The sequence below is a fragment of the Nylanderia fulva genome, unplaced genomic scaffold, assembly GCF_048542155.1.
Source record: "Nylanderia fulva isolate GAGA-0341 unplaced genomic scaffold, ASM4854215v1 Scaffold13, whole genome shotgun sequence".
Taxonomy (NCBI): domain Eukaryota; kingdom Metazoa; phylum Arthropoda; class Insecta; order Hymenoptera; family Formicidae; genus Nylanderia; species Nylanderia fulva.
Genome location: NW_028189518.1, coordinates 5,063,297 through 5,077,744, shown reverse-complemented (window position 1 = coordinate 5,077,744; position 14,448 = coordinate 5,063,297). Strand labels below are relative to the sequence as shown.

Sequence of the window (14,448 nt, the reverse complement as noted above, 5' to 3'; positions counted from 1 at the left end):
TGTTGGAATCAGTCTTCGTCCCATTGAACACCATCGAAAAAAGCATCGAGATTTGTTCGACAATTTTCCACTCTGGAAAAGATTTTCTCGGATTCGCTAAAAAAAAAAAGAATCGTGGTATGTTCCATTCATGCTATCTTTCATATAGAAAATATGAAAGTCCTATATATTGATATAACTATACGAAATATCCTCTTAAATTGTTACATTTATTATTCTAGTATCACGGCAATCACGCAATTGTCTCAATTTTTGTTTTATGAGAGCAATATATAATTCTACAATATTGCTATTTTATATTCAACATTACATCCATATAATCTGGTTCAACTTTGCGATAAAAAATGGTATCTCTTTTTATCTCATTTAAGTAGTACAGTACGCGTTTTTAATTTCGCAAATTGATTTTATTGCATTATTAATGCTTTTATGTATAATACATATGACTCTTTTATAGTATCCTAAAAATTTCAATATATTATTTTTATATTTTTAATATCTTTACTAGAAAATAAAAAATTTTTTAAGTCAAATATTTTTCAATAATAAATATTTTAATATTACAATTGTATAATAATTTTTAAAACGATTTTAAAGAAATACCCATGTACATTTACATGCTTGTATCATGACAGCTAATATTTGATTATTTTAATTAATTTTCCTTGCACGTCATTTCACGCTGGATATAAACCTTCAAGTTTAATAGCGATGTGTTTATTTATTTAATAGTATCAGCAATGACAGAACGAAGTTTTCATCCTAATTAATTAATTTTCATGTTAGCGTCGATACGCATCGTCGGATTTAAAACTAATTGCCAAAACGATAGATGCGTTTATGTTAAAATACGGAAAATTGCAAAGTCGCAGCTATCAAAATTGCTACGAAAATACATTTAAATGTGAGATAAATTTAATTATCCTCAGTCGTGGCATATCATTCATTTTGAACAAACTCAATGTATATATAATGTACTATATGTATGTATCGACAGATTTCAAATATACATGCACAATAATTTTATTTTAAAAAATATATAACAACAAGATATAAATATTATTATTATAGCAAAATAAATTGATATAGTGTCAGTATATTTGTATAATTTGTATTAAAATTTGTATAAATACATATATATATATATATATATATATATATATTGTATATTGTGAATAGATTTATTCACATTGAACTTGCAATGACATAAAGTCAAGTATTATGAAAAAATATTTTGTCGTATTATGTCATCACTGTCATAATTATACAACAATAAATCAACATTAAACATGAACTATATTTATAATATATATTAGGCATTTAATATATTATGCGCGAATATCAATATATATATATATATATATATATATATATACAGGATGTCGATTTTTAATTATGTTAGATAAAAATAAAATATAGGTATATATATGTATATATCTCTAAAAAGTTTGCGTACGCAACATAAATTACATGAAACGCAAATTTTAGTTGCTTTCAAATTATAAACATAGTTAAGTGGATTCATTAAATCTCTCTGAGTATGATAATACAAAGTTACCATACAATTCGAGACTTGTTAACACGGATAACGTGATGTCGTTTCGCGCGAAGTGAGGGCTCGCGTTTTCATCCGCCCAACTAACTCGCGATGGATGTTTTTAATTTTAAACGTAACGCGTTTGTTGTCCGCAACCGTTATTTTCATAAGCGACTTTTAAAACGTATGCCGCGCGTGCCCGCCACAGTTGTCATATTTTTATTCGCAATCCGACACTGCGTCTGTTTTTCGGACGTTAATTACAGTAGGAAGCAGACTGTCTGTCGGTGACGCTGTTGTGCGTAATGACCGCTCGTAAAAAAAGAAAAAATAAAAAAATCCGTGAGCACATGCTTTTCCCGACACGTTATTTTGCTTTCATAATTTCGGTATTTTTTACTGTATTTTTCTTTCTACCAAGAGATGATGTTCATGATGCTCAGCGATATACATAAATTCTCCATTTCAAATCCAGAGATCTCGATAATAAATAGATTATCTCTGTATATATTGAGATCTTTATATGTATCAGTTTTCTCTTTTATTGATTATTCAACAAATCTTCATCAAATTTCAGAGTTTGTGCGTTAATTAATTATAATTGAATATATTTTTTAAATACAAGTCAATTTTTGCTTTATTTCTGTTAAATAAATTACATCATAAAACAAGTTTTGCACTAATAAAAATCCAATAAATCAAACTGCAGGTTTTAATTAAAAAATGAAAATTTTATTTATATTTTATAGTATGAAATATATTGACTTGGAATATATATTTCTTTTACTAGCAATTTAATGATTTGCCAGGAATTTGTAATTTTTTAATATCCTCTTTTTTCATGTTTGTAGTGAACACTATAAAATTAATATAATATTTTCTAATAAACACACGCATAAAATTCAATTTATACATTTATCTGTCTTTTTCCTATTGTAAATAATTTTAGATTAATTCTTTTTTCGTTTGTATTTCGTACTTTGCTTAATGATAATATAGTCTCAATTAATAATATTCTTCATTAAAATTTTCTAATATTGAAGCATATTTTTGTGATTAAAATATTATTTTTTGAAATTAAATCAATATAAGCATTATGATTATGAAAATGTATTAATATTTACGATCATAATTGATATGCTACAAACATCACAAATAAAACTGTCAGTTATGGTTTACCATGCTAAACTGTCAAAAATTATTTTTATTTTTAAATTTAATTTTCAGGTGAAATATTATAACCTTGATTTACTTAATTTACAACCTTACAATCTTGATGTAATTAATTTTATTTATTTGTCATCGGCATACTCTCGCCCGTTCACACAAATTATCATCTCGTCTTTGAGATTTATTTGGTGCTTACGCGGCCACAGTGAGGTTGACATGGATCGTTTCTAGAAGGTGAGAACCTCTTTTCAGAAGCACCAGTAACCGGACAGTTTCACATTCGTGATAAAAGTTTCGTAAACGACGACGACGTAGCCGTCTGACGTCGGCAAACGGAAAGGAACTCCACATTTTCACGGCGTTGCATTTCCACCAGTTTCGGTGTCGACTTTAGTATACTAGGGAGTTGTTACAACCGTTAGTTTGCAATGCTTTCTCTATCATTCGCAACAAGAGGAACAACTTGCTATTGTGTATCCTTCGGAGCAATGTTTCACTTTATATTTAAGTAAAGATATGGGAATAATAAATTACGCGTATAATTTTGCAAAGTTTTAGTGCTACACACTTAATCTATTAGACACAAGAAAAAAAGAAAAGTAAAAGAAATAAATGAAAAAAATTTTAACACACCGCAATATAATGCACAATATTGTGGAATTGTAACATACAAAACAGATCTGCAAAAAATAAGTACATGCAAATTATATAAAACAATTAAATGTAATTAATATTTTTAAAAAATAATAATAGCAAAAATAATTTTATTTTTCAAAACGTAATTTAATTTACCTGCCGTCATTCTTTAAACATATATTTAATAAAAAGAATTACATAATTACTCTCTCGAAAAAAGTTTCTTTAGAGAAATACATTTTTATAAAATAATATAAAATATGTTTTATTTTATAAAAATTTATATAAAAATATTTAATACTATAAATATTTTATTAAATGCTCTGAATGCTTTAAAATAAAGTTTTAGAATTTTAAATTTCTTATACATAGTATGTTAAAAAAAACAATGCAAGTTTATATATTGTAGAGATGAATAAATAATTAAATTTACAAATAACAAAGTAAATAAGTCAATAATTATAAATCATTTTCACCACATGATTGTTCCACATCAAATGCTGTTTTAAACCTTTTTCTCCTTTTCTGTTTTTTCAAAGCACTCACTCGCGAAAACACTTTTAATTACAATCGCTCGTTTAATAATAGGGCGATTACACGACACTTTGCGCGGCATTTTTTATGTTAATCATACATGAATGGCATTGCGATATATTTTAATAAGTATAGTAGTAATTGGTAACTTTACTAATATTTACCAATTGCGTATCATTAATTTGGCATTTATTCATCTGTTATTTTATAAAAACGTGTATTAATATATATAATTTATACATACATATATAATTTTTCAGATTAAAATCTCTTTTAGCGAAACGTATTTTTAAGTATTTTGCTATTTTTAATTTTATTCTACAATTCTCTTAATTTTAATTAATACTTTATACTTATGTTATAATACAAAGTAATTACCTTAAAACAAAAGTTTATATTATTCGTTAACAATGGAGTTAATATTGCTCCGCAATGCGTGAATTTATCTATGTGTTTTTAAATATGAAACGGATGTCGCTTTGTGTAACTTCGTTTTCTCGTCGCAATATAATAAAGCTTGCCGCATATGATTAACGCCGCGAGTGCCATGCAAAATGACTCGCGTGTTGTTATATTCCGGTAATTAGACGCGCAATCATAATTAACAGTGTTTTCATGAGTGACTGCTGTGAAAGAGCAGCAAATGATTAACAAAAAAGAAAAAAGAAGAGACCCAGAAAAGTAGCGGAGCAAGGTGAACAATTGCACAAACAATACAGTTTATATAGTTTATAATTTGTTATTTATAAAATTCGAACTTATATTATATTTTATGTGCGTGTAATAAAGTATAAATTTAAATATATTAAAAATATTTAATACAATATAATCATAATTAATATTTTCATATAAATTTATATATATAAAATATCTCAACATTTACATAGAGGACAAATTATTTTAATTATTTATGTAAGACCTAGATTTTTATAAATTATATTTAATAAACATTTTGTTTAAAGAAATTCTTTTTGAAGATTAGATATTTCTTTTTCTTAAATATTTGTTTAAGACAATTGAAAAATTATTCGTCATTATGATTTTTGTAAATATTAATTATTTCAGACTACTTTATACAATTAGAATATATTTGTTATTTTGCAACTTAATGCTGTATACACTACAATTTTGCTGATGTGCATTTTAATTATGAGAAATAATTTTTTATTATAACTTTGAGATAATTAAAGTAAATATTATATTAAAAATAAAAAATATTTTAGCATGAAAATTTGTTTCTATATATAAAATTAATATTGATTTGCTTCATAAAACTTAATATAATAAAAATAATCATATTTTCAAAAATATATATTGTTTTAAATAATAAAGGCACACAGAAAAACTAATTAAAAATAAAATTATATTTAATATTATGCATTTATTTAATCAAAATAAATTAATATAAAAAGCACGGTGTAAAATAAGGCATAGTGAATCGATGTCATGTTATGTGCAAACGATACCTATTTTTGTACGATAATTTCAATTGTCTCACATTAAGGACAAATCATTGATCCAAGTAATTTTACCTTAAGTACCAAATTCTATAATCGACTATTAATATTCAATCGCGTAATTTCGCGGTGATACTTGTACATTACAATACCATAAATACCATCGTAATAAAATTATTTTTCTCTTGTTCTAAATAATAATAATTATATCTATATTCGTATACAAACTTTAGTATCTCCTCGATTTATTCTCGCATTTCTCTTCTTCGATTGTATTTGATATATATTTAATGTGAAAGGTAAAAGTTTTTCTAAACACAGAAATAGTCTAACCTTTGAAATACATGGTAGCATTCCACCCACCTACAGTTGTTTTACTTTTTTATTTTCCGCGTTTTTCGCCCCCTTGTGCTATTCTTCTTTTTTTTCTTTACTACGGTGACACAATGGAAAAAGGAACATTTGTTCAGAAAACGCCTTGGCAGTCGACTGTAATCTTAATGAAAAAAGCTCTCTTTCTTGTGAACGCTTGAAAGACTGCTTGTAATTAAAATCCCCGCTGAATTTCTTAAGACAACTTAAGAATTAGTCATTCAGATGCGATATAATAAACATGTCCTTGTGCAAAATTTTAAGACTTTCTCTCTTTATAAACGGCATAGTTCATTCGTGAGAAAAGTAATAAATTAACATTACTATGATTTATTAATATTGTTGTTAAAACGTGATATAATTATTATTTAAATATCCAACAATTTAGAAATATATATATTTAAAAATTATATATACTTATGTTGAACTTATTAGTAGCAGTAAAGAAAATTGCTATTTTAACTATCCTATCTGTACATACATAATATATATTATCAGATAATAGTTTAACTATTAATCATTATTATGTTACTTTTGCACGACGTTATTAAAGATAATGCATTGCAATCACGATCGATAGTCATCTATGAAATTATGATACCAGCATTATTTTTAATTAATTGCAAATTTTTGCTTATCGTAGCTTAGTGTTTTACGCGAATGTTACTAATATCATTATGTAATAAAGTATTCATATTTATAGCATATTGATTGTAAATAAAGCTTACATCACAAACTTGCACAACAGCTTTTATCTGCCGATAGTATCTAAAAAAATACAAGCTATTATATTTATTCAAACAATGTTTTATGAAAACGTCGAAACATTTTCAATTTTATATGTGCGTTATAATTTCAGGGAGGAAAAATATTAAACGATACCTTGCACAAATATGTAAATTTATTGCGCTTCTATATAACGGTATTCATGTTACGTTGTATTTTGCGTTAATTTATACGGTTGATAACATTCACTATGTATTTCATTATTGTCCTTTTCGCAATTTCCTCTTTATAATAATTGTCGTTAATTGATAGCGATGCAAATAATTTGTCTGTTAAATCATTTGCAATCGGCAACATGATATGATGCAAAAATATCTTAAAAATGCATTGTATAAAATTTTATAAATAATTTTCTCAATTTTACAAAAATTAAACCAACTTATGAATATTTCAAAAGCTATTAAGATATCAAGGAAAAGTACACGAAGTCAATCTTTTAAAAAATTTGTCCTCCCTATATTATATCTTCCTCTTCTCTCTTCCAACGTTGGAAAGAATCTACTTCGATTGTAATTTGAAAAAATCTGAATAGAACGAAATGACCACCATATGCTGACTGCTTTATTTTTTTCTGATTACATTCACATACATGATGCATCTAGTTTTTCTCGAATCGGTCGCATTCTCTTATCTCGGAATCCATGAATAATGCACGTCCGGAATTTGCGATTGTCCAATTTATGCGGTGGAAATGTTGCACCGAGGATTCAAGTCTTACACATAGAAAATCGATCTCGCTAAAACGAGCCCGCCTCTTTCTCTTCGATCCATCATGCTACGTGATGTTTGACGTGTGCGTAACGTTAATAAATCACATTTTGCAGCAAATTGCTGGATTATAAAATGAAAAAAAATGCGCTATAAAAATGTTCTATTTTATTTTAATATATTCTCGAGTTTTTTTACTTATAACATGTACATTGAAAAAATCTTTATTAAAACTTCTAGCAGAAGAGATAATGCGTGTATATATATATAATATCTATGTACGTATGTATATATATGTCACAGAAAATAAGAAATTTAATCATTTTCTGCATTATTACTTTTTGTTGTGAGAATTTGGTGGATATTAAGCAACGAAACGCGGACGCGCGCAAATGTCGAATTTAATGACCAGCATAAATACCGAGGAATCCCCTTCCGGCCATCCATCATGTCGCGGATGTTTTGGTCGAAGAGATGAACGAGTTACGAGACACTTTTGGAAGAGTCTATGCTAGAACGTACCTGATTTTGTGTGTGTGAAGCAAGCATATCATTTCATGGAAGATCATAAATAATTACTGAAAGTTCTGACTTTATTTACAATAATTTTATTTCAATTATTTCAATAATTGAAAATAAAGCTAAAATTCTCAATTATTTACGATCTTCTATGACATGATATGCCAGCTTCACACACACCCTGATTTTAGGCTGCTGAGCATTAACATCGAAAACATCAATTCAGACGATTTCTGATGAGAAGTAAGGCTCATAAAACTCTTAAAGTCAAGTCAAGTTATAAACCTATTTAAATAGAGATACTGCAGAAATATGTAAATATTTTACTTCTTAAATTTTGTTTAATTTTTATATTTTTCCATGTTATTGTTTGCTATAAAATATAAAAACAATAAAAAAATTAAAAACGGGATAAAATTTTTAAACAACAGCACATATAAAATACAAAAGTATTAATACTATTAAAATCTATTATAACTTTAAAAACATAATAAATTGATATAGAATTTGTAATTTTTGCAATATTTAATCAAATATATATAAATAAATAAATAAATAAATAAATATATATATATATATATATATACATATAATAGGAAACGTTTATATTTAATTATAATTATTTAAACAAATTCGCTTTATATTTAACATACTTTTCAAACATACGCTTTTTAATTGACGTATTCAGTTTACATAAAAATTAATTAAATACACATATTTAAAAATTTGATAGTGAAAAAATATTAAAATTTCTAGAGTAAATCTGAAATAAAATTTCTGCAATATGGATTTTTATATAAAATTTTCTCGATTATATTTAATATTACTTTTGTTTTTATCGTATATATATAAGTGATTTTTTTTTCTTTTACAAGAAATCTGTTTCTCATAGTTCTCTCACTTTAAAAAATATTTTTCTCGCTTAAAATCGTATTATAGGAAAACGAAACTTTAATAACAAGAACGTTAATTTATCTTTCAAAAGATGATAATTATCTTAATACTTAATAGAAAATACACAAAAGATTTTACTCTAAATTGAGTAATGTTTAACAAGGGATGGCACAAAGACAAGGTTTATTGCATTTGGGCGGCACTTTACGTTGCATTATCTCAACGTTCCTTGGATTTCCTTCACGCAGAGAAGAATCGCAAAGCTTTCATAACTCATCTTCACTAGAATAAGTAAGATTCTCGGAAAATCTTATAGAAAAGGAATACAATAGACACACAGCCACAGTCGTTCGCTGCTAACTTAACTTACATTCGCGTCCGATTCTTTTGATATTCCAGCTCGAAGGAATCGTAAACTGATATTTCGTAAGGATCAAGTTCCGATCTTCTCCCTTGAGAGAAGGAAACAGAAACAGATATGCATTGACCCTTTAAGATTCAATATCAAGCTATGCATTTTCATTGCACTCTCAATCAGAACGAAGAAGGTACATATAGGGGATGACCAATCTCTCTGTCTTTATACATATAACTTTCTTTCATAGTACTGTATCTTTTTTTAACGATTCACTTTAGATTAAATATCGATAAAGATATTGATGGTTGAAAAAAAACCAAAAAGTGAACATTCAATCTGATGTCATTTTTTATGTATCATGGAAAATTATGCACAACTTTATAGAAATTCTTAATTCAAATAATAAATACATTACTAGAAATATTTTTGTAATATTGATAAGGGAAAATTTATGACAGATTATATCTATATATATACATAATAATTATCTAATTATAATTTTTTTAATCAATATATCTATTTATAATTAATATTACTTTTAGATTGTATAAAAAATTAATCCACGACTTAATTTGAAACAAATTAAAATACTATTTACTAGATAATAATCGATTTATCTCTTTTCTCTCGTATTCTCTTTTCAACACTCATTTTTACTCGCATTTGCGGAACTAATAAGGTTTAGAAAATAATGACTTTGTTCGAGCAATCGATTGTTTCATTCATAATTTCTTAAAAATGTTAACTGATAATCGGATTGTAATCCGGAGACGTTACAAATTTCATCCCAATACTATTTCTGTTTAATATGCAATCCAAGTTTGAATAAAATGCGATTAATCTCTCGCAATTATTTTCATCTTAAACTCCATTTGATTTTCCGACTTAACTCGAGAAAACTTGCCGCAATCGACGCGTCGCCACTGACCATCCGCGCGTAGATCGATATTTAATTAAAGAGGGATCGTTGGAAAAAAAGAAAACAAATAAGTGGAAGGAAGAAAAATGTGGAAAAGATGGGAAAAACCTGGTGAACGTGAACTAAAAATGCATCCGGCCGTGCTCTTCGAGAAAACGTGCACCGAGCAATTTTGTATCCTAGCTATTAAAGAAATCTATATATATTCGTCCATTCCCAATAAAATCTATGTTAGATATAAATACGCTTTTGAAATATTGGACATTGAATCATGTTTGCTCGTACGATCAATCTTCGGTTTAAATTTTTACGTGGGTAACAACATTGAAATGAAACTCTCTTTTAGCAAAAGGATGCGGTTTCTATATTGATAACAGAAAGTAAGAAAAGGAAGGTTTGATTGAAAGGATTTCTTTAAAATGTTAATCAATAGTACTTCCAAAAGACGTAATTATTAAAATATTGCACGATATGAAAGATATTAAATTATTAAAATGTTACAGATTGACAGATTGATTTAAAATTGATTAGTAAAAGAATTAAAATACAAAGCGAAGAAAGTGCATGATATAAAGTACGAGTAGAAACAAGTCTCACATTAATTGCTAAAGAAATAAATAAACTAAAACTGATTCGATACGTAACACGCTTTGATGCATGTATCTATTTTAATTATATCATTAAATATGATTATTAATTTCTAATATCAAGTCTTAAATTGAGAATTCTTTATATTCTTGAAAAAATTGAAAGAGAAAAATTGCTGTGGATCATGTCAATGTTATCAAAGCATAATTTGAAAAGTGCGCATACATAAATACATGTGTATATCCATTCCAATTATTTTTTTTCTACGAGACAGACATAAAAACTAGACGAAGCTCCGCTACAAAAACCGCATCCACCAGTTGCATACGCTCTTTACTGCCGATCGTTCGATAACAATAAAACCCGTTGCCGAAGTAGAAGGAAATCTGTCTGAAGCGGGAAAGGAAATTCAAAAAAGCGAAAAAGTGGGTCGCGAAAATTGAACGGGCGTGTCGAAAAATTGCGTTCGTACGGAAAAATGCGAAATAGCGAACAGCGCGACGTTCGCTTCCCTAGGAATGATTCCCGGTTGGCGCCAAGTGCCCTTTAATCTATCGGGTGTCTGCGAAAAAGCACGACTGACACAAAATGCGCGAATGCGAATTCGGTGGCGCGACGCGACCGAGAGAAAATCGCGTTCTTCGCGGAATGATTACGATCACCGTTTACGTGAATCGCAGTTGAAATCGTCCGCAAATTCGCACGCACGCTCCGGTCGTTCCGTCGATCTTCCTCCTGCGCTCTTATTACCACGAAAACCGTGTTTTCGGCACTCCGGCAACTGCAGCTCTTACTACGGACGCAAGAATTTCGGGAAGATTCTATTTGCGCGTGTTACTCGGAGCGAAGAATTTAGATAGATAAGTTATAGAGTTCGTACTTCGATGTAAACATTTTAGGAATTTCCAGTTTTCCTTCTACATTCTTTCTACGCTGCAAATTTGCAAGTTTTCGCTTTTGCCTTTTACTTTGATTATAGTTCAAGAGTTGTATGAAAATATGAGAACATCATTCTGACATTAACATGATATTTTTTATTTAAAAGAGAAAAAACCGATTAAGAGAGAAAGAGAAAAAATTAAAACGTACCCTCCCTTATGATTTACGTCACTCTATGTCTACATACTGTTATAAAGTTTCATCAACGTTGATAAGCTCCAATCAACAGTCGTTATACATTTGCGCAGAGCATTGAATACTTTGACAAACCCTTGAAATAGGATGAGAGCTAAGAGCGACACATCTCCAAAGGGAGAAGCTTCCGTTAAGGCGCTCATATATCTTCGTTAAATCTATATGCCACGCTTAGTCGCCGCGAGATATACGCACTAGAGAGAGAGATTTCGCTTTCAAAGGAAACACAACGATATCTGTGTCCTCACGATTCCTCATGACAGATCGTCGTAGACACGCCATTTCCTATACGCATGACGACGACCATTCCCGTATCTACATTTACGTAGGGAGCTCCCTAATCGTGGCCGCGATATTTATTGGCGGTTCGCTATTTCGGAAGCGACAATTTGTCATGCCGCTGTATTAATTACATAGGCTCTCTTGTGTAGATAAGGGTGTTGGAAGCAACCTGTTTGAATCGAAGCTGTCTCCGGTAAATTTTCAGATTAATTGCCGCCGGGCCAATCAGTGCTTGTTTGCAATTAATAATGATATAATCGCGCGATCTTTGTCAATTGTTCGGGGATGATTTATATTTTGACTATCACGCACAATAAAGGAAATTCATAATAATTTATATACACATATGGTTTTTATTGAAATACGAAGTATCTCCATTAAAGTGGAGACCTTTCAACCTTTTGATACGCATTATTATTGTACTTACTTTTTATGTCAATTTAATTAAATCGACAATTTAGAAAGAACTCATGTTAGAGTGCCTTCGCTGTTGCGTTATAGAAAAAATAAGTAAAATAAGAAAAGACTTACTACTTTGTCGCCCAGATTTCGCACACGGCATGGTAGATATGCGGTATGTCCTATAAACGCACTGACGTTCGCTGCTGTCGGCTCGAAGAAGGTCAAGTCTTGCTCCAACTGCAAATCATCATTGGCATCGTTTACATGCCACTGCGTACCTTCTTTTAATGTAGTTTCGCGTACGTATGCTGGCGCTGAAAAAAAAATAAACATGATGAACATCTGATCCGACAAACATGATCCAGACCGATTACGGCGCTTAATTCTGTTTTTCAACAATACGATTTATAAATTGATACTACATAAAAAAAAACTTCTGTTAAGCAAAATATCATTAAAAAATAATAAAATCTTGCGCAAGTTTGGTGAGATACAGATTTAATAAAGAATAATTTTTGTCATATTTGAGGCTTAACCACACATGTTTCGTTATGTTGAACAGAAGAGGTATGAGGAATATGTTCTATCTTCCCCGTGAAACTTGTATGCGAATTCTGGACAGGAAACCAATGCTCTTGCCGACGTCTCCCGCGAGAGCGCAACTCCAAGTCTGCTGCGAGCGACTGTTGGATGTACTACTTACAAGATACCAGAATCCAAGTGCATTATAACTGGCAAGTAGCGAACTGGCGCCGAGCGAGCAAACTCAGCTCATTTCTTAAGCGTAATACGCTCTTCGACGTTTCGGTAGAATATCTTATGGAACATAGCTATGCACTTTGCTTCATTGTACATGCTCATTTGTACCTCTATAGAACTCTGCTCACCCTTTCCTTAACTCCCCCATCCTCTCCTTTTCCTTCGCTGTCCCTTTCGTCATATACTATAGACTATAAAAGAATAGTCTAGCGTACTTTGGCGACAATTGTATGCTCGTCTTCATGATGGTGAAAGACATCACACGATTTGTAACAAACGACCTGTATTTCATCGAGAATGCTCGCTAACAATTTTATTTGCAAAATTTTCGACAAAGGATATTGCGAGTAATGAAAAAGAGAACTAGAAATGTTTTATGTTTAATTGATAACACATTTTTATTGGTTCACCTATGGGATTGATCTAACTTTGCAATAAAAGAAATTGTTTGGGCGTTCGTAAAAACTTGTTTTGATAAATTAGATTACAAATTTTTATCATGACCACTCGTATTTGCATGTTTTTATAATCAGAGTCTTCTTTGTGTGGATGTTTGTGTGTGATTACCTCTAACTACATTTCAACTATGATTAGAGAAAATATAACTACATATATTCACAAATACAAAAAAAGTTATTTTATAACATACTCTTCTTTTATATGTATTCTATATATTTCGTTTTTTGCAATACAAATTTATATTTAAAATATACACATTGATATCGAAATTAAAGCTTTGAAATTAAATTGCAATGCAATTTATAAAATAATGGTAAAATTATAACATAAAAATGAGTGTTCTTTAAGTCTGATTCCCGCATTTGCATTTCTCTCTGGCAACCCATAGAATTTTTTCAAATATATATATATCACGTAAAACAAAGACATGTAGTAAGAAAAGTTAAAATTTCAAATAAATCCAATCTTTTTAGAAAAATTATATGGTTAATTCTTATTATACAAGTATATCTGGGTTTTTGATATTTTTGTCTACTACTTAAACACGTGTTGCAAAAACTTTTCGAAATAAACATCAAACAGCTGTACGGATTATTCTTTGCTTAGTATACCTTCGAAACGCTTAATATATTCTCCATCATCATCAATCATCATCAAACTGAACGACGATACCTATTGGTGGTTGACAAGGATTGATCCGAAAGGAAAGTTTGTAATAGAAGCTGTGCGAGTTGACTGCGCGAATTCGCTAATGCACGGAAGAAAATCAAATGATGAAAACGGATACTTAATTTCTGTTTTATTTTATTCCTTGCAGTCTAATTTATATTTTAACCTATCTGGTCATCACCAATATATACAAAACTTTCTTGACATTCATACAGTAATCTTAGTATTATATTATCAAATGCTGCAAAAAAGTAACAAGAAATCA

The 14,448-nt window shown here is 29.3% G+C and overlaps 1 protein-coding gene across 2 annotated transcripts in view; it reads right to left on the bottom strand.

Moving 5' to 3' along the window:
• LOC114932521 (zwei Ig domain protein zig-8) overlaps positions 1-14,448 on the bottom strand; it is a 101,395-nt gene that overhangs the window by 59,857 nt on the left and 27,090 nt on the right. For both annotated transcript variants that reach the window (XM_085479836.1, XM_085479837.1), the window contains one exon: positions 12,426-12,610. In XM_085479836.1, the coding sequence (XP_085335962.1) occupies positions 12,426-12,610 (185 nt within the window). The remainder of the gene's footprint in view (positions 1-12,425; positions 12,611-14,448) is intronic.